Source organism: Leptodactylus fuscus, chromosome 5 (assembly GCF_031893055.1).
Source record: "Leptodactylus fuscus isolate aLepFus1 chromosome 5, aLepFus1.hap2, whole genome shotgun sequence".
NCBI classification, from domain to species: domain Eukaryota; kingdom Metazoa; phylum Chordata; class Amphibia; order Anura; family Leptodactylidae; genus Leptodactylus; species Leptodactylus fuscus.
The window spans coordinates 166,999,883-167,025,274 of NC_134269.1; the positions used below are offsets into that span (position 1 = coordinate 166,999,883).

Sequence of the window (25,392 nt, forward strand, 5' to 3'; positions counted from 1 at the left end):
ATAGCACACAGGTGACAGTCACATGCATGAGGCCTAGGTTATGTCACTGTTCACCAGCACTAGACATTTCTAAGATCAAATAAAACGCCCACCCGGGGCAAATTTAGGTTTAATAGAATTTTATTTTATTGAATGGCATCAAGACACACCTGAATTGTAGTCAAAACCAGTCTAGTGATTGATAAAGTCCAAATGCCAATTTCAACTGTAACCAAGTGGATGGGATGTGGGAAAAGGGGATACACAGATAGATGGGCATGGAAGGATATAAAGGAAACAAAAAAAAAACCAAGGATTCCGTAGCAACAGCCAAATGGCCTGGCATCAAAAATGAGCGGTCATGGCTAAAATGTGAAACTGGGTAAAATCGGGGAGGGAAAATAAATCTGGAGAGCACATTTTACAGTAGCAGCTGTATTAGCTTTATGTTCTTTTGATATGTAAGATGTGCTGTAATTGGTTAATATGGGTAACCGAAGCTGTTGTCTTCTCTTTAGAGAGTATCATAAATCTGCTTCATTTCATCCCTCAATCATAAAAAGTCAGCAAAGCAGCCCCAAGCCATGATACTCCCTCCACTATTGTTCAATACACCCCAAAACGTCTTCTCATCTGTGCTCTTTTCCTCTAAACGTAATGTTATCCATTTGTACAAAAAAGTTCAACTTTCTCTACCCATAAAATCTTTTCCGAAAAGCATTGTTGGAACAAACACATGGTCTCATGGCAAACATGAAATGGGCCACAATGTTTTTTTGGGGGTTTTTTTTTGTTTTTTATTTGACAGTTTTTGGCTTATTACCTTATATTCTTTTAGAAAGTACACATGTCCTGAGAGATGGCTGGATCCCTTCGAATAACCACTTTGGAGCAACTCACACGTTAAAAAAAAAAAAAAAAACTGTTCAATTTGTTCCCAAATTGTCTGAAGTTAATAAATGAATAAGACTTATATTTTTAGTCCTAGATCACAAAACCTGCTTAAGGAAACTGATTGATTTCTAGAATGTGGAGATGATCTGTCAGAGGCTTTCATGTTGCTGCATTTACTGCCTGGGCTGTGCTGTGCATGTCAGCAGGGAAGCTCTGGCTGATAAAATATTTAAAGTACGTGTGACCTTCTCTTGTGGAGTTTTAGACACGTACTGTAACTCTCGCCTTCTTTTCTAGGTGAAGCTAGACATCTTGCAAACTCAGATTACAGGTCAACTTCCATACTGCTGGTGTATGTTTAGAGCGATCCCTTTATAAAACTCCCTTTGTAACTCTTCTCTTGTTCATTTTTTAATTCCTGTATTTTTGATTACTTTCTTAATTACATGAGTGTCTTATCAATAGGGAATACCTTTCCTATTGTGGTGTGAACATTTCCTTATGTATTACTAGCTAGAATAATGGGAAAAATATGCAAGATGTTAATAGGAAAACAGTGCCTGTGCTTACTGCCCTCTAGGGGCAGCCCCCTTAAACATCATGCCCGACTTAGCATTAAAGCTTGTTGAAAAAGTCCTAGCATGATGTTTAAGGGGGCTGCCTCTAGAGGGCAGCAAGCAGAGGCACTGTTTTCCTATTTACATCTTGGAAAACAGATTTGCATATTTTTCCCATAATCCTCCAATGGAGCGAAAAAGGCTTTTGTAAGTCTTCATATGCCTGTGAAGGTGATCTCTCCTTAAGGAGTGATATTCTCCCCAGAACCTAGCTAGAATAACACATTGTGTGATTTCCTGTAATAAACATAATGTATTACATTATATATTGAATAGAAAGAATGGTGATTCCATGTTTGTTTGTTTTTCAGTAGAAAGGGTTTTTCCTAGTAAAACGCCAAGTACAACCTTTTAAAATAGATATTTGCATGGCATCACAAATTCCAAAACAGGAAATTTTAGTTTTAAATAAATTTTCCGTTTTGTAAATGTTTTTGCCTTACTCTATGGTTGGGTCATCTCTATGAAATTGGGGAGGGGGGTCTGAGGCCTGGCACCCTCACCAATCAGCGGTTCTCAGCAGAATGGAGCAGGAAGCAGATAGCTCTGTTCTCTGTAAAGTTGTCAGACCAGGTCACTGCAAATCAGCTCCCATTCATATATGGTTCAGCCACTAGATAGAGAACAGCACTGTCTGCTTCCTGCTCCATTCTCAGTGTAAGCTCTGCTGATATCGTCGGTGCCGAGTGTTGGAGCAGCACCAGTTAGTACAGATTTCTCCTTAGGATACGTCATCAATATTTTTAGCCCAGAATATTATACAGTGTAGTCTGGAAATGTTCCCTATCCCTTTTCCCACTGAGCTGCTGTTTCTACATTTTGCACTGAATAGTTCTCATATGACGACTCTTTCTAGAGAGGATTACTTGGCTGGTAAGATCTGTACTTCGCTATCATAGTAGTCTCCTGCGGCTGTCCATCTATTATGAAACTAAAACTCCCAGCATGCCGTAACAGTCGTGCTGTAAATTGTAGCTTCGCAACAGATCTGTGCTGCTGTTTGCCGAGCTTCTTAGCTGGACATCTGCATTAACTCTCTCTGTGCTTACCTGCCTCCATGGCTACAGACTACAAACAAACCTGTGTGTAGTCTGATCCTGCGGCCTTGTGACCCATCCGTTTGTGCTTTTTACCAACCCAAATACTCTAGAAGTGAGGAAAAGAGAGACAAATTGAAGGCCTGCTAGCTATAGCCATCGCAATGCATAGGTCTGACTGTATTCATTGCCAGGTTTCTTCATTTTTATCTTGTTTCGTGAAGGTGCACATATCGTTTTAGTGCCAGCAATGATGAATGCATAGCACAGCCCCATTCCATTGATACTTCCATTCTACAAAGGTACTTATTTCCATGTCACTGGGCATACAGGCACTGTACATTAGTATCATTGTGTTGCATTCATCTATAGCAGCGAAGGAAACTGGCACTTCATTTTTCTCAGTGATTAAAACACTTGGCTAAACACAAATACAGAAAATAAATAAAACTGGTGATGCCTCAGTGTGACCGGTGCCCAGCTGGATTTCTTTCATCAGTGCCAGCATGAAGACTTTGCATAAGGCTTGGTTAGCGAGAGTTCCTTCCTCTGAAGGATCTTTACCCTGCTTTCCTTCAGTCTTTAATGTAGCTAGCAATTATGAGAGCTGCTGCTTTCAGCACATCTCGCTGAGCTTCACACTTTCTGGTGCATACATCTGATCCAGTCCTTTCTGAAAGCATGCCCACTATTATTATAAGAAGAAGCCCAAGGGAATCTTTTTATACTAAAGAGATGCTATTCCCCATAAGAATATTTTTGTATTTGACTTTGTGATATTTCTGTGGAGGACATGTAGTAGATTTAGGAACCTTCGGGTGTACGCCAAATTATCTGTGTGATTGCATTGTACATGGACACCCCTCTTTTAGAATATCTCAGCCCCACTGGCAGCTAGTACTAGGAGTGTCTGTCAGCTGCCTGTATATTCAGCTTGTTTACTCTAGGCATTGCACCATAGGGATGATGGCATCTCTTTCATTTGACATGGTTACATTGGGTGATACTGAGTGTTGGGTGGCATGGTCCTAAAACCGCTGTGGCAAATATTGTTTAGGGTATGAAGAGTTTAGTGTTCAGTGGAGCACTATGGCTCATGATAGGTTCACACTAGCGTTTTGGCACACACTTCCAGATTCTTCTTAAAATTGGCGGAAACAGGGGGCCACACGGTGGCTTTGCAGCGCTGGAGTCCTGGTGTTCAAATCCTACCAAGGGCAAAAAAACATCTGCAAGGAGTTTGTATGTTTCCCCGTGTTTGCATGGATTTCCATCCCATATTCAAAAAAAAAAAAAAAAGACATACTGATAGGGAAAAATGTACATTGTGACCTCTATGTGGGGCTCACAATATACTTAAAAAAAAAAAAAATTGGCGTGAACAGGGTAGACCCCATTAAAGTCTCTTTAAAGGGGTTTTCCCATCTCACTGTTTCAGCAGTCTGCCTGTTGTCTCTTCTCACTTCCTGTATTTCTCCCCCCTACCTGAACGGAACACTATGAAGTGTCACAATACTTATGCAAATCGGATAATATGCACATGCTTGTGGAGAACAACTCAGTGTTATCTGTGTGTTTACATAGAGAAATAACACACTGGGCTTTATCAGTACACTGCAATTAGCTGTACAGATTGATGTCACTTGTCCTATCTCACAGGTCCATGGTTATAGCAACGCAGTGTAAAGAATGGGAGGAATAAGTTCACATAGCAAGCAAACAAAGCGGCATTTCTAAAGCAATATATATAGGAAATGTCTTCAATTTGCATAACCTACTAATATAGATAGGATCCTTGAGATGGGACAACCAGTTTAAGCGAATAGGGTTTCTATTTTTTGGGTCCCCAAGCGGACATGAAGGATGGAAACTCGAACGCTAGTGTGAACCTAGCATGATATTGTTTGGCAGAGCTGCATGTGTGTTTGTGTGTAAAATATATATATATACATATAAATAAATTTTATATATATATATATATATATATATATATATATATATATATATATATATATTTATTTTATTTTTTTTTTGTGAGCTGATAGCTGGTCAGGTAATGGATGGAGTGTACATCTCACCCAGACTACTAAGGTGGGTGAGATGAGAAAACTCCAGAAGGAATGTTTGTTCTCAGCAGACAACTTTCGTCTGCTGAGCATTTTGGTAAATCCTCAGTATTGGGCTGGATTTTTATGGCAGGTAGGTTGGTAGTGGGACCTGTCATTCCACCCCCCTCTAGTCCACACTTTTGGGATTTTCCGGCAGCGAATCAGCAGAGAGTCTGCTCATTAAGGGAGCTTAAGAAGCCAGCTCCAGCAGCAGATTCTGGGCATAGCTTGGCTGGAGAGCGAAACAGAGAGGTCATATTTGTGGAGCTGTGTCCTGAATGGCTCAACTGGCTTTTGATTTCTGTTATTCTAGGTGAGGTAACCTATTCTCTGTTTAATTACAGCCTAGCCGGGCAGGTATTTATTTCTGTATGGTTTCCTTTTGTTGCTGCACTACCTTTTGTGAGTGAAAATAAAATTCTACCTTTGTTTTGGACTAAAGAAAATGGACTTGTGTGTCTATGCCACCCCACCTAGCAACCCCAGACCCTGACAATATATATATTTTAGATTTTTATTTTTTTTATATAAACCAGTTAAAGAAAAAAATATATAAAAAGGCTCTCAGAGGCTACTTTTAGGTAGCATACCCCTTGGTGAAAGATTAACTGATCAACATGCTTCTACGATGCACTGTAAGACATTTTGCCTAGTTGACAGACTTTCTAGAGGAACATCATTGGACTAAGAGAAGCAGGATAGTCCTTTTGGTGAGTTTCCCGCTGTCTGTGCCGCTATGACTTAGGTATTAGGAGATGTTGGGAGCAGTTATGTGAAGGCACAAACAGGCTTTGGCAGATCACTAGTTGAGAGAATAACTTTGATTCACCGTCAAGTACAAGGAGATTCTATAGGTTCCTTGCTTTTTCTTGTCGATGAGTGTGTTTAATATTTTCTTTAAAATGTATATATGAGTTTAGTTATGTAATATATGTATTTACTGTTTGTATCTTTCACAGTGGCCTTAGGACGTAATCAACCCCTGAAAAAAGATAAACCCAAATGGAAAAGCGACTACCCTATGACAGATGGACAGTTGCGTAGCAAACGGGATGAATTTTGGGATACTGCACCAGCTTTTGAGGGACGAAAAGAAATTTGGGATGCTCTGAAAGCAGCAGCACACGCTTTTGAGAGTAATGATCATGAACTGGCCCAAGCAATCATTGATGGTGCAAGTATAACATTACCGCATGGTAGGTTTGTGTAACCTAAATGTGTATGAGCAACTGGTAAAAGAACTTTTATCTCGTTTATTTTTTTTATTTTTTTTTTATATAAATATTAATACCATTTAAGATGAGGCAGTAAAACTCAGTTCATAGTTACCAATCTAAGGGTTATTTCTTCTTCTTATGCAAGGACACATTTCCTTTTGTAGGAGAAGTTTGGTTTGTCAAGTGTTTTCAGGAAGAGCCCAATCCAATAATAGAACTGCTGAGCAAAGTTTATTTTCCTTCTGTATCAGTGAATTAATAAATCTCTTCGCTCACTATGTACAATAATTTCTTGGTCTCTTGAAACAAGTGCACTTTAAATATTATTAGCTATAAGGCCCGGTTCACATCTACGTCCAGCAAATCCATTCAGTTTTTGAAGTCTTTTAATCTGGACAGTTTGAAAACAGTTTTCAAACCCATTGATTTCAATGGGTTTTAAAAGTAAGGGGGCGTTCACACTTGTGCCCCTGTCCGCTCAGAGGTTTCCGTCCTAATTCCCGGAGAAACTGGATAGGGGGCGGCATGCCTGCGGTCAGTTTAAAAACCCATTCATTTGAATGACTGTTTAAAGCAAACCGCGGGTGTCCGTATGCAGCCTCTCCGCAGTGAAACCGGTTGTTTTTGGACGGACACAAAATAACCGGTTTCACCACGGAGAGGCTGCATACGAACACCCATGGTTTGCTATAAAAACCCATTCAACTGAATGGGTTTTTAAATTGACCGCCGGCAAGCCGTCCTCTATCCAGTTTCTTTAGAGCTTAGGACGGAAACCCATGGACAGACAGCATAATCCACATATGTCAGTTTTGTGCCATTTCCGTCTGGTTTACGCTTTTTTTGTGTAGAGAAAAGTAGAACTTTCAGGACTTTGTCTTCATACTAATATTAAGGATTCCAGATGGACAGCAAGCAATCTGTGTTTTTTGTTTTTGTTTGTTTTTTAACCTTGCGGTCTATAGAAAACAGATTGCAATCAGTTTGTCCGTTTTACAATCCGGTTTTCTCTCTGCGCATGCTCAGAATGACGAAGTGGGAAGAAAATAAAAAAACGGATTAGTCAAAAACGAACATTAACTGATTACAAACTGACACAGTCAGGGCTCGTTCACATCTGCGTTGTGCACTCCGTAGTTCAGGTTTCCGTTTCCTGCCTAAAACAGAGCAGGATACGGAAACCTGCAGGAGTCTTTCTCACCCATTCATTTGAATGGGTGAGAAAGCTGTCCGGCCGTGAGTGACGGTGAGCGTTTTAGGCTCTCCGCCGTGAAACCGGGTTTTATAACCCGGACACAGAGTCGGACATGCAGTACTCTGTGTCTGGATTAAAAAATCCGGTTTCGCGGCGGAGAGCCTAAATTGCTCACCGCCGCTCAAGGCCGGACCCGGTCTGAGCTTTCCGACTTCTGGCATGCAGAAGACGGAAAGCTCAGAACGGACAGATGAACACAGGTGTGAACCTAGCGTCAGTCAGGTTTGTTTTTTTTTAACCAACACCCATTGAGTAATCAGTCTCAAAAAACTGATTCGGGTATCAGGTGTGTAACCATTTGCAAACCTTTTTGCACCAAACAGTTTTTCTCTTAAAATAGTTTGCAAGCAGATGGATACCAGACACAGATGTGAACCCAGCCTAAGATGTTCAGCTATGAGAGGACTCCATATACAACTCCAGTGAGCCTTTGACCAAAAGACTTTTACTTGTACCTTTTGTCATCCAGATCTGCTAGCGATCTTTTGCTTAGGGGTGGTATATTGGGTGTACCCTGTATAGAATAACCCTTTTTGAGCATCTTACAGATACTATTGTTAAAGCTCATCACATGCTTCATTAGAAGTGCACCTATAAATGGGCTTTTTAAAGGTGTGTGTGCATAATGGGGGTTATGTATAATCTGCCCCTTTTTTGGCCATATTTTTCGCAGGTGTGCCTGTTTATTTTAGGCTAGTTTTACTGTAGTGCCGATTTATGACATTGGCGCACCTCCTTGTTAAATGTTGCGCATGTGTTACTTTAGATGCACCTTTATAAGCCATGTGCTCTTTATTCAAAAAGAAGCAATTGCCCCTTTTTAATGTTTTCTGACCTGACAGGCCCTTTTACGTTACCCATGTATTGGAGTGCATTTGTGCCTTTATTTGCCCCCTTCTAAAGAGTCGCAAGTCATAAATGCAGCTTGAAAAGGATCTCTGTTTAGACCATGCCCCCTTTCCTCTACAAAAAGCATAAGTGGCAAAGGAAGCATTACATCTAGAAACAAAGCTGCAAATGCTTCATAAATGAAGCACAGGGCAGAAAAATACTAGAATAAAGTGCAGTATACGCCAAAAAAGAGCAAGTAGCTTGATAAATGTGCCGCAATGAGTCTGTATAGCGTGGAATTTATGACTGGTATGTTGGCCATGTAAAAGTAGGTGGAGTCTGGGGAAAAAACCCTGCAATTTTGGCTTCAAAATAAGTTGATTTTCAATGATGATATACAATTTTTAATATTATATAGTCAGTCATTTATGAAGGGTTCCTGACCTACGGAGTGAGGCTAAAAACCAATGTACATCCATCCAGTTCTAGTCATGAGTGTCCTGTTATCAAATTTCCTATCTGTAGAATGAGCATAGAAAGAAATTACATGACGGACTTGGTTATGGCAATCTGCAACAAAATGAATACTAAAAATAAAATTTTATATTAAAATGAATAGTAATTAATTAGATATTAGTAAATACTATTTTACTAGTTATGAGTTGCACATTTCTCCGATGCCAGTAATCCAGAATTGGAAATTTAATAGGCATTTGTATACAGGTGAAATGACATGGACATGTCCACCCCTTCACTTGCAGCAGTATGTGTTGTGTGTTTGTATAGTATGTGTAGTATAGTACAGTATGTATATAAATATAAGGGATTGCACGGGGTTAGAAACACATAGATGTTCTCTTCTATAGACAGGTTGTGTGTTTGCGTTTCGGCTCAGTCCAAATCACTTCGACTGAACAACAATGACAGAAAGTTATGGGGAAACCCCTAGTTATGGGGTTATTCAGGATTTTCTTGAAGAGTCTGCTTCATATCGATGAGCTACTGGAGGAAACTTTTTTTTTTTTTCCTTCTTCTAAATTACACAAAGGATATCAGCTAACCTGCAATGTAGTAGACATGAACGTGCTGTCCTGTAGAAGCTGTTTAATGTGCATTTTCTTGCAAATATACCAGAAGGTTTTTACATGAACATAATTTTAGAAGTATAATAGTTAACAATTCAGACTTGCAATTGAATGAGGCATGAGCATGACTATATCCCTATCCCGGACTGAGTTGTTATACTATAAATTATGCTGACAAATCGTTTTCTACTGATAAAAATTGAATCCGGCGGGAAGTTGACAGGTTTGGAGGAAATTGTTTCTGTCAATTGTGAGAGTAACAAGTGTGATAAATGTGAACTCCAGCAATTTTTATTTCCTACAAAAATTGGCAGAGGTTGTGCGTTTCTCTTGTAGAAGATCTTTCGTGAGAGCAGGTTACAGCTTGTTTGGTTTTGACAAATGGGACCCAAATAAATTGCCTTCTAAACAATGGATTTCTGATTGTGGAGCGCCATTCATTTAGCCTGCAAGTTTTATGGGTGACTTTTACAAAGTACTGGTGGCGTACTCAATGGCAGCACATTGGTCATGAATGCAGCGGTGGGATACACTGCTGGGCAGTGGTTTACCAGCATTAAATACGAACTCCGTTTTTACCTGAATTTTTGCAAAATAAGTGTGTTGTTTTCTATTGTCTTAGAACTCTTTTCTAATTTTGGACAATGTCTTTAAAGGAGTTATCCATTTGGTTTAAATGGCTGGTCTGGTTTTAGGGAAACCGCAACAGTGCAATGTTTAGCTACAGGTTGCGGATGGTATTAAGCCTAGTGAATAGAAGCTGCAGTACCAAACACAACCTATAGGCAGATGTGGCATTAGTTTTGGAAGAAGGCAGCCACATTTTATATCATCCCATATATAATAGTGCTGAAATTAGGACTGTGAACATATATTTGTGTAAGGTCCTCATTGCTCTGCTTCCTTGCTTAGTATCACTGGTTCCCCTGACCTTAATAATAATAATAATAATAATAATAATAATAATAAATTTTATTTATATAGTGCCAACGTATTCCGCAGCGCTGTACAATTTGTAGCTGCATTTCAGTCAAAATATGGACGCTGATGGAGGGGCACATGATTAAGATGGTCTATCAGCCACCTCTAGCCGCGCAAAGTGTTGGTCAATGGAGGTCACTGACTATTCTAGTCACATGTTCCTCCATCAGTAGCCACCTTCAGACTGGGGCACTGAACTCACTTTTTGTTGTTTTTTTTTTTGTTTGTTTGTTTTTATTTTTTTTTTCCCAGCATTTTTGTAAAATTTAAGCTAAAGTAGTGAATTTTTAATGTTTCATATGTACTGCTGCTCTAGGGATGCCCTGGTGAGAAATTCAGCTGTTTTCCATATCCAAATAGCTGTTTGGTGCGCTCAGGGCGGGGCCACATCTGCTGAAGTACCCTTTTTCTTTTGTGGTTGCTGCAACTCACTGTCCATAGGACCTGTCACTTACGGTCTTGGGGCAGTACTGGATAACAACGACAAAATAAACTGGGGGCTCCAGCAGGTGTGATCCCATCCTGAGTGCAGCTCACCTGCATATGGAATAAAAGTAATAAAAATCATTTTATCATCAGCAAAATTGCACTTTGATACAATAAAGATATGTGCACTATGTCACTAACAGGTCCTATAAAAGCATATAAGTGACTTAGAAGCAGTTTTAGCAGTTATTACCTTCTCTTTATGCAATCTCTTTGGGGGAGTCTGATCTCTGGGCGGATCCTGAGATTGTTGGTGCTGCTGCATTGGTTTATGGCTGTGATGACATCACCAGTTTTAATTGTAGAGCAGAGCCCCAGTCACTGGCTGTACAGGAGACAGCAGCATGACCCCATTCAAGTGAAATACATTGAAGATGATGGAGTACTAAACCAGTCTTTACCATATTAACCTCTTTATTGTCCATAATTGTTATTCAGTTATATACTTTAATGAAAGCTCCAACTCTTCTACCACAGTCCATGGATCTATCAGATTGTCAGTGGTGGGGTCTACAACCTCCCTCCGCTGTCATCAACTGTGCTACAGAACATATTATAGTGATAAACAACATATTTTTGTTCTGTGGCTGAAAATTACATTGAAGCAGTATGAAAATGTGGCAGATCGGTGCACTGGGGGCGGGACTTCAGCTCCGCAAATGCCTTTAGGTGTATTGTTTATTGCTGCTGTTTGCTCTGACACAGTGGGAACAGTTGAATATACTTTGGGAATGTGGTAGACTCCCTTTAATAGTGAATTGGGTCTCTGGTTTTTAATAATAACATAATATTTAATAGTGAATTGGGTCTCTGGTTTTTAATAATAATATAATATTTAATAGTGAATTGGGTCTCTGGTTTTTGACTTCCTCTGGATAACTTAGGTTAACCTTTACACTCAAAGCTATCTTAGGGGTGTCAATGACTTTTTAATTACTTTGTTATTAAGATATCACACTGCTGCAACTTATGCTGTAGAAATTCCAGGCTAACTTTCTTACACGTGTAGGCCTTTTTTTCAACCTACTATGTATCATAGCTATGTATCACAGTCAAAATCCAAGGAATCTGTTAAAAAATAGTATGTATATGGTATATATCTCATATAGACTTAAATAGAATCCAATTACAGTTATATACAAATTGGTTTCTAATGGTGGAATTATGACATTAATGGTAAGGCCTCACTTTCTGGAAAAGCAGCTTTTTTTTCTTTTTTTTTAAATTATTTAGCTTTAGCCAAAAGTGGCTATAGGAGAAATGAAAAATTTTATAGAAGACTCTTTTAATTCCCCCATCTGCTCAATCCAATCCTGCAAACCTTTCCTAGTTGGCTAACTTTGTGCTTCCTTACGGGGTTGTACATTGTAACAGTTAATTGTTGTGTAATTAAATCACTTTGTGCATTAATTCCTCATCTTTGTCCTAGTGACATGAACCCTTATGGTTAGAGATGAGCGAACACTAAAATGTTCGAGGTTCGAAATTCGATTCGAACAGCCGCTCAATGTTCGTGTGTTCGAACGGGTTTCGAACCCCATTATAGTCTATGGGGAACAGATACTCGTTAAGGGGGAAACCCAAATCCGTGTCTGGAGGGTCACCAAGTCCACTATGACACCCCAGGAAATGATGCCAACACCTCTGGAATGACACTGGGACAGCAGGGGAAGCATGCCTGGGGGCATCTAACACACCAAAGACCCTCTATTACCCCAACATCACTGCCTAACAACTACACACTTTCCACATTCAAAAAAACCTCTATCAAAGTGGGAAAATACCTGGAAACCTTCTTTACTCCCCAAATGGATGGACACAAACCCCAATTTAAGCTCAACAAACAGTAACAACCACCCCTTTAAATCACGTTCCCCATGACAACCACAAATGGAATAGGCAATGGGAATTCCAAAAGCCCTCACCCTTAACTGTCATTTTGAGTGTGTGTGTGTGTGTGTGTGTGTGTGTGTGTGTGTGTGTGTGTGTGTGTGTGTGTGTGTGTGTGTGTGATGTGGTAAGACCTTCCAAAATTCACTTTTCTAGCCCTTAACATGAGCCCTTCCAAACAAAGTTACATGACCTTAAGCTGAGCTACCAGCAGAGATTGAGGCCCTTGGCATGAGTAGAGCCTTGCACCAGCAGTGTTTTTGGCACTTAGGGTGAGTTGAGCCTTGTACCAGCGTGTGTCCCTTAACATCAGGCGGGCCCTAAGTTCTGCGCTTTGCACAAAAGTTCCACATTAACTAGGCTGAATGGTACAAAGATTAGTAGGCCCGAGAACCAGGAACAGGTCTTGCAATGGCTGTCGGATAACGCTTAAAGCACATTGTCCACCAGCCAGTCAGCCTCTACCTCCTCTTACCCAACAGTCTTGTCCTCCTTCCACCCAAAATTCCCAATCTTCTCAGAACAATAACCCCAACTGTCCCTGCTCCCCAGAGCTGTTCTCCCTTCCTTTGACTGTACCGCAACCTGCCCCTCCATTTCGCGATTCCACGGACCTAACAGACGAGTATCTGTGTCCAGATGCTCAAACACTAGAGTCTCCTCCATTCCATCTCCGGTCGATTTGGTGGCGGATGACCAGCAACCCACCCTCATCGACGACGATGAGACGCAGTTGCTGTCAGGGCAGCCAGTTGACATGCGCATTGTGCAGGAGGAGGAGGCGAGACAGGAGTTGGAAGAGGAGGTGGTGGACGACGAGGACACCGACCCCACCTGGACAAGGCAGATGTCAAGCTGGGAAAGTAGTGTGGATGTTGAGGCAGGTGCAGCACCAAAAAGGGTAGCTAGAGGCAGAGACATGTCCAGAGGCAGAGGTCAGCTGCTTTGCCGAAGCCAGGCCAGACCCGGAATGTCCGAAGATGTTCCCTTTTGTACCCAGCCCAGAAAAACTCCCCCATCGAGGGCACGTTTCTTGAAGGTGTAGAGTTTTTTCAAGGAATGCGCCGAGGACAGATATAGTGTCGTCTACACAATTTGCCTCTCGAAATCGAGTAGGGGCCCTGAGAAGAGCAACCTGTCCACCACTTCAATGCACCGTCATTTGGAATCCAAGCAATGGAATCAGTGGCAGGCAGCAACGGCAGGACAAACGTCGCCCGCCGTTCATGCCACTGCCTCTGCTCACAGTGCTGGCGATGCACTCCAGAGGACGAGCCAGGACATCACTTCATCTGCCTCCGCCACTTTGTTGACTTCTCCCTCATCCTCCCCTGTTTCTGTCTTATCTCCTTCTCCTGCACCATCAAAGGCACCATCAGGCGCTTCTTTACAACAACCCACCATCTCTCATACATTGGAGCGCCGGCAGAAATACACCGCTAACCACCCACCCACGCAAGCCTAGAACGCCAACATCGCTAAACTGCTGGCCCAGGAGAGGTTGGCGTTCCGGCTTGTTGAAACTCCCGCCTTCCCGGACCTGATGGCAACTGTGGCACCTCACTATGCCGTCCCTAGCCGTCTCAACTTCTCCCGGTGTGGCGTCCCCGCCTTGCACCAGCACGTGTCACTCAACATCAGGTGGGCCCTTAGTTCCGCGCTTTGCTGCAAGGTCCACTTGACCACCGACACTTGGACAAGCGCCTGTGGTCAGGGATGCTGCAGTGCTTATCTTTAATGACAGGCAGGGTGAATGTGGTGGAGTCTGTTCCCCGGGTGCAAACTGGGGTGGCCTATCTCCTCTCCCAGGCCAAAATTCATGGCAGGAGTAGACTGAAACCCTACGACGCTGCAACCTCCACCACAGCTACTAGCGGCAAACGCTAAAACACTGGTGTGGGGAGACGTCAGCAGGCGGTGCTGAAGCTCATCAGCTTGGGGGACAGACAGCACAGTGCCTCCGAGGTCAGGGATGCCATCCTGGCTGAGATGGCATTTTTTTTTCCCCTGCTACACCTGGGGCCTGGCATTTTTACGCCTGTGATAATGGCTGGAACCTGGTAGCGGCTCTGGAGCTTGCCAGCCTCCAACACGTTCCATGTTTGGCCCACGTCTAACCTAGTGGTGCAAAGTTTTTTAAAAACATACCCAAATGTACCGAAGCTACTGTTGAAAATGCGGCGCTTGTGCGCCCACTTTTGCAAGTGCACAGGAGTCGCTGCTAGCCTAAAAACACTCTAGCAAGGCCTACATCTGTCCAAACACAGGCTGTTGTCCGTCATTCACACACGCTGAAACCCTACAATACCATATCTTGAGCAGGGTGTGTGAGCTGCACAGACCTTTGATGGAGTTCCATCTACAAAACCCAAGGGTTCCTCAAAGTCAGCAACCAAAGTTTCTGCACCATGAGTTTCCAGGGGTGGCAGAGTTATGGCTAGGGGAAGAGGCATGGATAGGGATGATGTCTAGGGGCAAAAGCAGTGTGGATGTGGAGGCAAGCTAAGCAGGAAAAACTGGGGGTACAAGCTAAGGCATGGACTGGGGTGATGTCTAGGGGCAAAAGCAGTGTGGATGTGGAGGCAAGCTAAGCAGGAAAAACTGGGGATACAAGCTAAGGCATGGACTGGGGTGATGTCTAGGGGCAAAAGCAGTGTGGATGTGGAGGCAAGCTAAGCAGGAAAAACTGGGGGTACAAGCTAAGGCATGGACTGGGGTGATGTCTAGGGGCAAAAGCAGTGTGGATTTGGAGGCAAGCAAAGCAGGGAAAATGGTGGCTAGAGGCAAAGGGATGTCCATAGGCAGCAAGGGCAAAGATGCAAAACTCTCCCGTTTCAAGAATTTTCCTGACTTGTTTCCCCACAAAACATTCCTGGGAGGAGGGCTGAAACACCACCCTCCTCCTCCTCCGCTGTTAGATTTACCCCAGCTACGAGCTGAAAACGCTGCAACACTGGTGTGGGGAGACGTCAGCAGGCTGGGCTGAAGCTCATCAGCTTGGGAGACGGACAGCACACTGCCTCTGAGGTCAGGGATGCCATCCTGGATGAGATGGCAATTTGTTTATCCCCGCTGCCCCTGGGGCCAGGTTTTTTAGCTTGTTGGAGGGCTCTGGAGCTTGCCAGCCTCCAACACGTTCCATGCCTGGCCCACATGTTCAATGTAGTGGTGCAATGATCTTTAAAAACATACCCCAAATTAGCTGAGCTAAGGGTGAAAGTGCGGCACTTGGACACCCACTTTCCCAAGTCTACAGTACCTGGAGCTAGCCGCAATACACTCCAGCAAGGCCTACATCTGCCTGAAGCACCTACTGTTGTGCGAGGTCACCACACGCTCTAACCCTAGATACCGTATGTTCAGCAGGGTGTGTGAGCAGCAGAGACCTTTGATGGAGTACCAGCTACAAAACCCAAGGGTTCCTCAGAGTCAGCTCCCTCACTTTCTGCACCATGAGTTTCCATGGGTGGCAGACTTATGGCTAGAGGCACAGGCATGGATAGGGGTGATGTGTAGGGGCAAAAGCAGTGTGGATGTGGAGGCAAGCTAAGCAGCAAAAACTGGGGGTACAAGCAGCCGGTGACATCATCACTGACAAGCACAGCTGTCTGTCAGCTGACAGGCTGACTTTCACCAAAATGAACAGACAATGGATAGACTCATCATATACATGTCAGTTACATGACAAATTTAGTGCAATTTGCAAGTCCAAGATGGTTTGGAGATCTGCGGAGAGGAATCTCACCACCTCTTGCGGGTGCCATCATTTGGAAGGCAAGCCCTGGGCTCAGTGGGTGAGAGCAAGCGCAGGATAATCGTCGTTTGGCCTGGCGGCCACTGCCTCTTCCACTGTTGACAGGGCTGGCGCTGCAGTCCAGACCAGGAGCCAGGACACCTCCACATCTGCCTCTGACACTTTGGGGAGTTCACCCTTATCCTCACCTTTTCCTGCCATTTCTCCTTTTGCCCGCGCCATCATGCGCCTCTTCCCAGCAACTCCCCATCTCCCAAGCCTTTCATTTCATGCTAAAGTACAGCGCAACCCACCCACATGCCCAAGGCTTCAACGGCCTCATCTCAAGAAATCTGGCCCAGGAGATGTTGGAATCCCGGCTGGGGGACACTCTGCCCTTTTTGGGCAGAGTGTCTACTGCGCCACCGCACTGTGCCGTCCACACCAGCACTTTCCCCCAAACATGAGGCGGTCCCTAAATTCAGCGCTTAGCCCTAAAGTTCCATGTGACCAGTTACGAATGGACAAGTGCATGCGGACAGGGACGCTACCTTTCAATTTGGGCACAGTGGTTGAATGTAGTTGAGGCGTGGACCGGGTCGCAAAATGTGGTGGCCTGACTTGTCTCCCCACACAACATTCCTGGGAGGAGGGCTGAAACACCACCCTCCTCCGCTGTTAAATTGACCCCAGCTACGAGCTGGAAACGCTGCAACACTGGTGTGGGGAGACGTCAGCGGGCCGTGCTGAAGCTCATCAGCTTGGGGGCCAGACAGCACACTGCCTACAAAGTGAGTCATGCCATCCTCGATGAGACGGCAATGTGGTTTTTGCCACTGCACCTGGGCCCAGGCATGTTGTCATGTGTGATAATGGCCGTAACCTGGGATTGGCTCTGTAGCTTGGCAGCCTGCAACATATTCCATGCCTGGGCCACGTTTTTAACTCATTGCTGCTAATCTTTTGAAAAAGGTACCCCAATGTTCCTGAGCTACTGGTGAAAGTGTGGCGCTTGTGCGGATAGTTTTTAAAGTGTATAGTTGCCGCTGCTAGCCTCTATGCACTCCTACAACGCCTGTACCTGCTGGAACAACGGCTGTTGTGCGACGTCTCCACACTGCTGGCACTAAACATATCATGTGTTGAGCAGAGTGTGTGAGCAGCACAGACCTTTGATGTAGTTCCAACTCCAAAACCCTCGGGTTCGTCAAAGTCAACTCCCTCAGTTGCTCAACCATGAGTGGCCATGGGTGGCAGACTTATGTGAAATCCCATCCCATCCATTGCACTGGACACGAAACATTAGCATGCGCTCAGCACAACTTCGGATATGGCAGATGCGTTAAGCAGGGTGCAGGGTACAACACAGACCAGGCCCGAGCACCAGGAACAGGTGTTAGAAATACTGCAGCATCTGCCATTTCCTTCCAATTTTGGGGTTTTGGACCCGCCACCGACTTGTCTGGACCTAAGTGGGGATCATGAGACACAGTTGCCATCAAGGCAAGCTGTGGTCATGTGCGGTTTGCAGTAAGGGGGCAGTGCGCAATTGGAAGAGGAGTTGGTGGATGACGAGGCCACCGACCCCACATGGACAGGGGTGATGTCTAGGGGCTAAAGCAGTGTAGATGTAGAGGGAAGCTAAATCAACAAAAAACCTGGGTAGAAGCAAAGGCATAAACTGGGGTGATGTTTAGGGGTGAAAGCAGAGTAGATGTGGAGGGAAGCTAAGCAGCAAAAACAGTGGGTAGAAGCAAAGGCATGCAAAACTCTACCCTGTTGGAAGACTTATTCCTAGGTCTGGAACACGTTAATGGCCCCCCTGGACAAATTACTGCCACTCAGGGGCCTAGTGTCACCAGGAGGGACAAGTATAGGCGCATGTTGTGGGAATACCTGGCCGACACCAGCTCTGTCCTCTCCGATCCCTCTGTGCTCTACAGCCTAAACTTATTTTCTCATCTTTTTTTCTGAACTGCACATCTCTTGCCTGCTTCCTTTGGGATCTTAGAAATGGTGGTCCACTTCCACAGATGGTAACTTCAATAGACAGTGTAACGGGAGTAGCTGAGGGATCGCTGTCTTAACCACTTTTTGGCACAAAATTAACTTCCAAAGCCAAATATGGTGCAAGTATATGATGCAAGGACACCTACACACCTATCTCTGACACATTGGGGAGTTCACCCTCATGCGCCCTTTTGGCCTGCACCATCATGCGCCTCTTCCCAGCCACTCCACATTTCCCAAGCTTTTCATTGCAGGCAGAAGTACAATACAACCCACCCCCATGCCCAAGCCTGTAACAGCCTCATCGATAAACTGCTGGCCCTGGAGATGTTGGTGTTTGTTTATGCTTCTGGAGACCCAGGCCTTCCGTCAGCAGATGGCAGCTGGGGCACCTCCCTATGCTGGGCCTAGCCGTTACTACTTCTCTTGGTGTGCTGTCTCTGCCTTGCGCCTGCATGTGTCCCATAACATCAGTCGGGCCCAGAGCTCTGCGCTTTGCTGCAAGGTCCACTTGACCACCGACACATGGACAAGCGCCTGTGGTCAGGGATGCTGCAGTGCTTATCTTTAATGACAGGCAGGGTGAATGTGGTGGAGTCTGTTCCCCGGGTGCAAACTGGGGTGGCCTATCTCCTCTCCCAGGCCAAAATTCATGGCAGGAGTAGACTGAAACCCTACGAAGCTGCAACCTCCACCCCAGCTACTAGCGGAAAACACTGTAACACTGGCATGGGGAGATGTCAGTAGGCCGTGCTGAAACTGATCAGCTTGGGGGACAGACAGCACAGTGCCTCCGAGGTCAGGGATGCCATCCTGGCTGAGATGGCATTTTTTTTTCCCTGCTACACCTGGGGCCTGGCATTTTTGCGCCTGTGATAATGGCTGGAACCTGGTAGCAGATCTGGAGCTTGCCAGACTCAAACACGGTCCACGCATGGCCCACGTTTTCCAACTTGTTGGTGCCATGTTTCTTTGAAACCTACACCATTGTGCCTGATATACAGGTCAAAGTGGGGCCATTTTCGTAAGTGAGAACTAGCCTCTGCTAGGCAGAAAACATTCAGAGCACACTCCTCTCATCTTCGCACCGTTGGCTGGCGGAGGAAGACGAGGGGGTTGGAGTGGCATCTGATGTCCCTATCCCACACGAGGCTAGAGGGTGCACTTCAGTGCATCCCATTGCTTCACCACAAATGGTGTGAAGGGGAGTGGAAAATGGAGGAAATGGAGAGTGACCCTTACAGTTGGGGCCAGCAAAGGCATGCCAAGTAACACACTGGCACACATGGCTGACTTCATCTTGGGTTGCTTTTCAACACATATTTCACATCATGAAGAACAAATAATACTGGATTTTTTCAAGCCTCGAACCCCGGTCTAGGTCTAATGTCTGTTCCTTTCTTATATTAGGGGAGAGGGAAAAAAAATTACTTCAGTGATACGTTTAGCGTACATAGACTGACTATTAATGTGTATCCCACTTAGTGTTGTTAGGGTTACACACCGTCACAACCTGGCTAAAGCTTCTATAGCTGTTAATAAAGTCAACATAACTTTACGGTATCCAAAAAGACAGCTGGTACCGACAGAGAGCAAGACAAATGTCACCCAAAGCTGTGAGCTCTGAACACCCACAGTGACTTTGGCGTCATCATCATTATAAGGGAGTGGGTGGTAATAAATAACTTGGCAGTGCCTAAAACCCAAAAAGCTTATACAACTATATTTACATTAAGATACACAAATGAAACTTTTCAGTAGCATGTCATGAGACAAGCTGATAAGCTCTTCCTTTGTGCAGTGCTATTTGAAAGTTAAACGCTGCCTTTATTTTAATTCTGGAGAAGGTGCAGACATTAGATTTAGAACATGTTGTCTTCATTGTCCAAATCCTCTATATAGGTAACGCGTTTTTCGGGCCGAGCTGTCTGGGAACGAGCTGGTGCAGCACTGACAACCTGGGTGAATATGGCAAGAGCCTGAGATGTAGGGTGAATGAATCCCCAAATTATTTGTGGAATTCCCAGTGAGACAATGGCACTGTATACCAGTATTAAAAATTGTGGGTGCACATAACCCCCATATATTCTTTGAATTCCCAGTCAGACAATGGCACTGTATACCAGTATTAAAAATTGTGGGTGCACGTAACCCCCATATATTCTTTGAATTCCCAGTCAGACAATGGCACTATATACCAGTATTAAAAATTGTGGGTGCACATAACCCCCATATATTCCTTGAATTCCCAGTCAGACAATGGCACTGTATAGCAGTATTAAAAATTGTGGGTGCACATAACCCCCATATATTCTTTGAATTCCCAGTCAGACAATGGCACTGTATACCAGTATTAAAAATTGTGGGTGCACATAACCCCCATATATTCTTTGAATTCCCAGTGAGACAATGGAACTGTATAGCAGTAGCAAAAATTGTGGGTGCACGTCACCCCAATATATTCTTTGAATTCCCAGTTAGACAATGGCACTGTATACCAGTAGTAAAAATTGTGGGTGCACATAACCCCCATATATTCTTTGAATTCCCAGTCAGACAATGGCACTGTATACCAGTATTAAAAATTGTGGGTGCACATAACCCCCATATATTCTTTGAATTCCCAGTCAGACAATGGCACTGTATACCAGTATTAAAAATTGTGGGTGCACATAACCCCCATATATTCTTTGAATTCCCAGTGAGACAATGGAACTGTATAGCAGTAGCAAAAATTGTGGGTGCACGTCACCCCAATATATTCTTTGAATTCCCAGTTAGACAATGGCACTGTATACCAGTAGTAAAAATTGTGGGTGCACATAACCCCCATATATTCTTTGAATTCCCAGTGAGACAATGGAACTGTATAGCAGTAGCAAAAATTGTGGGTGCACGTCACCCCAATATATTCTTTGAATTCCCAGTTAGACAATGGCACTGTATACCAGTAGTAAAAATTGTGGGTGCACATAACCCCCATATATTCTTTGAATTCCCAGTCAGACAATGGCACTGTATACCAGTATTAAAAATTGTGGGTGCACATAACCCCCATATATTCTTTGAATTCCCAGTCAGACAATGGCACTGTATACCAGTATTAAAAATTGTGGGTGCACATAACCCCCATATATTCTTTGAATTCCCAGTCAGACAATGGCACTGTATACCAGTATTAAAAATTGTGGGTGCACATAACCCCCATATATTCTTTGAATTCCCAGTCAGACAATGGCACTGTATAGCAGTATTAAAAATTGTGGGTGCACGTAACCCCCATATATTCTTTGAATTCCCAGTCAGACAATGGCACTGTATAGCAGTATTAAAAATTGTGGGTGCACGTAACCCCCATATATTCTTTGAATTCCCAGTCAGACAATGGCACTGTATACCAGTATTAAAAATTGTGGGTGCACATAACCCCCATATATTCTTTGAATTCCCAGTCAGACAATGGCACTGTATACCAGTAGTAAAAATTGTGGGTGCACATAACCCCCATATATTCTTTGAATTCCCAGTCAGACAATGGAACTGTATAGCAGTAGCAAAAATTGTGGGTGCACGTCACCCCAATATATTCTTTGAATTCCCAGTTAGACAATGGCACTGTATACCAGTAGTAAAAATTGTGGGTGCACATAACCCCCATATATTCTTTGAATTCCCAGTCAGACAATGGCACTGTATACCAGTATTAAAAATTGTGGGTGCACATAACCCCCATATATTCTTTGAATTCCCAGTCAGACAATGGCACTGTATACCAGTATTAAAAATTGTGGGTGCACATAACCCCCATATATTCTTTGAATTCCCAGTCAGACAATGGCACTGTATACCAGTATTAAAAATTGTGGGTGCACATAACCCCCATATATTCTTTGAATTCCCAGTCAGACAATGGCACTGTATACCAGTATTAAAAATTGTGGGTGCACATAACCCCCATATATTCTTTGAATTCCCAGTCAGACAATGGAACTGTATAGCAGTAGCAAAAATTGTGGGTGCACGTCACCCCAATATATTCTTTGAATTCCCAGTCAGACAATGGCACTGTATACCAGTAGTAAAAATTGTGGGTGCACATAACCCCCATATATTCTTTGAATTCCCAGTCAGACAATGGCACTGTATAGCAGTATTAAAAATTGTGGGTGCACGTAACCCCCATATATTCTTTGAATTCCCAGTCAGACAATGGCACTGTATACCAGTATTAAAAATTGTGGGTGCACGTAACCCCCATATATTCTTTGAATTCCCAGTCAGACAATGGCACTATATACCAGTATTAAAAATTGTGGGTGCACATAACCCCCATATATTCTTTGAATTCCCAGTCAGACAATGGCACTGTATAGCAGTATTAAAAATTGTGGGTGCACATAACCCCCATATATTCTTTGAATTCCCAGTGAGACAATGGCACTGTATACCAGTAGCAAAAATTGTGGGTGTATATAGCCCCAATTCTATTGCTAGGGGACTTGCAGGGTATTTCTGAGGTGAAGGTGGGGGGGCACACCGTTGGAACGGGGATTTGGGGTGTATATATGGGGTATACGGGAATACACTGTCAGTGTGTTCCATTCAGGATCCTGGGAAAGCTGGGTTGCGGCGATTGAGCCCGTCAGTGCCACGTTACACTGACAAGCTTCTCCCTGGAATTGAAGTTATATGTAAGCCCAATATATTCTTTGAATTCCCAGTGAGACAATGGCACTATATGGCAGTAGCAAAAATAGTGGGTGTATATAGCCCCAATTCTATTGCTAGGGGACTTGCAGGGTATTTCTGGGGTGAAGGTGGGGGGGCACACCGTTGGAACGGGTATCGGGGGTATATATCGGGTATACGGGAATACACTGACAGTGTATTCCATTCAGGATCCTGGGAAAGCTGGGTTGCGGCGATTGAGCCCGTCAGTGCCACGTTACACTGACAAGCTTCTCCCTGGAATTTAGCTCTTATAAGAGCTGTTGGTTGTCTTCTCCTTCCTATCCTAGCCTGTCCCTGCCTACCCAGAATCTAACCCCTAGCTAACTGGACGGAAACCTCCGTCCTCGGTGAATTGCAAGCTCAGAATGACGCGAAGCTGGGCGGCGCTGTTCTTTTAAATTAGAGGTCACATGTTTTCGGCAGCCAATGGGTTTTGCCTACTTTTTTCAACGTCACCGGTGTCGTAGTTCCTGTCCCACCTACCCTGCGCTGTTATTGGAGCAAAAAAGGCGCCAGGGAAGGTGGGAGGGGAATCGAGTAATGGCGCACTTTACCACGCGGTGTTCGATTCGATTCGAACATGCCGAACAGCCTAATATCCGATCGAACATGAGTTCGATAGAACACTGTTCGCTCATCTCTACTTATGGTCTATTCAGAGACTGAATATAAAACAACTGTAATATATGTGAAGGAAATCTGTTTCTTCTCCACTTCTTAAGCTGTTCTCCTTCCCCATATCTTCAATCGGACTGCTTTCTTTACATTATATCAATCTCAGCCTCACTAATAGACCTCTGGAGGGAGGAAGGGAGATGAATTGATTTATTTCCTCATTTTGTGTTCCCAGAGCCTGTTATCTATAATTTAGCAGTGATATATATATATATATATATATATATATATATATATATATATATATATATATATATTATATCTCCCAACTTTTGAAGAACCGAAAGAGGGACAAAATGTGCGGTGCGCTACGAGCGCCGCAGCAAATTTAGCCCCGCCCACTTTTGTGTTGACTCCGCTCACTCGTTAATTTTTCATGTGCCCGCACACAGTATAATCCTCCGACAGTCACCCGTAAATTATATGTCCCCCCTCTATCTCTCCCCCAGTTTCATATACACCCTTCATCTGCCCCCAGTTTCATGTCCCCCTTCCATCTCTGCCCCCAGATTCATGTCCCCCTTCCATCTCTGCCCCCAGATTCATGTCCCTCCATCTCTGCCCCCAGATTCATGTCCCCCCTCCATCTCTGCCCCCAGATTCATGTCCCTCCGTCTCTGCCCCCAGATTCATGTCCCCCCTCCATCTCTGCCCCCAGATTCATGTCCCTCCATCTCTGCCCCCAGATTCATGTCCCCCCTCCGTCTCTGCCCCCAGATTCATGTCCCCCCTCCATCTCTGCCCCCAGATTCATGTCCCCCCTCCATCTCTGCCCCCAGATTCATGTCCCCCCTCCATCTCTGCCCCCATATTTATGTCCCCCCTCCATCTCTGCCCTCAGATTCATGTCCCCCCATCTCTGCCCTCAGATTCATGTCCCCCCATCTCTGCCCCCAGTTTCATGTCCCCCCATCTCTGCCCCCAGTTTCATGTCCTCTCCATCTCTGCCCCCAGATTCATGTCCCCCCATCTCTGCCCCCAGATTCATGTTCCCCCATCTCTGCCCTCAGATTCATGTCCCCCCATCTCTGCCCCCAGATTCATGTCCCCCATCTCTTCCCCCAGATTCATGTCTCCACATCTCTGCCCCCAGATTCATGTCCTCTCCATCTCTGCCCCCAGATTCATGTCTCCACATCTCTGCCCCCAGATTCATGTCCTCTCCATCTCTGCCCTCAGATTCATGTCCCCCCATCTCTGCCCTCAGATTCATGTCCTCTCCATCTCTGCCCCCAGTGTCATGTCCCCCCATCTCTGCCCCCAGTGTCATGCCGTCCCCTCCATCTCTGCCCACAGTGTCATGCCGTCCCCTCCTTCATCTGCCCCCAGATTCACGTTCCACCTCCACATTAAACTTACCTTCTTAAACTACCCTCGCCGCTCTCTGCGCGCCTCTCTCCCTGACACATGCGGCTGAAGGAAGGAGCTGACACAGGTCAGCTCCTCGCTTCGCCGCTGCGTGTCTCTCTCGCTGACACATATGCGGCTGAAGCGAGGAGCTGAGCTGTGTCAGCTCTTCGCTTCGCCGCTGCCGCCGGCTTCTGGTTTGCAGACGCGATGTCACATGTCACATCGCGTCTGCAAACCAGGAGCCGGCGGCAGCGGCGAAGCGAGGAGATGACACAGGTCAGCTCCTCGCTTCAGCCGCATATGTGTCAGCGAGAGAGACACGCAGCGGCGAAGCGAGGAGCTGAACTGTGTCAGCTCCTTGCTTCAACCGCATATGTGTTCGACGCAGATCTGAGTTGAAATCGGGACATACCTCCCTCCAACCGGGACCGCGGGACATGTCACCCAAATCGTGACTGTCCCGCGGAAATCGGGACGGTTGGGAGGTATATGTATGTATATGTGTATATATAT

General features: G+C 44.6%; 1 protein-coding gene across 1 annotated transcript in view; it reads left to right on the forward strand.

Moving 5' to 3' along the window:
- Positions 1-25,392, forward strand: part of UBTD2 (ubiquitin domain containing 2) — a 63,684-nt gene that overhangs the window by 24,724 nt on the left and 13,568 nt on the right. The window contains exon 2 of the mRNA XM_075274708.1: positions 5,595-5,831. Within this exon, the coding sequence (XP_075130809.1) occupies positions 5,595-5,831 (237 nt within the window). The remainder of the gene's footprint in view (positions 1-5,594; positions 5,832-25,392) is intronic.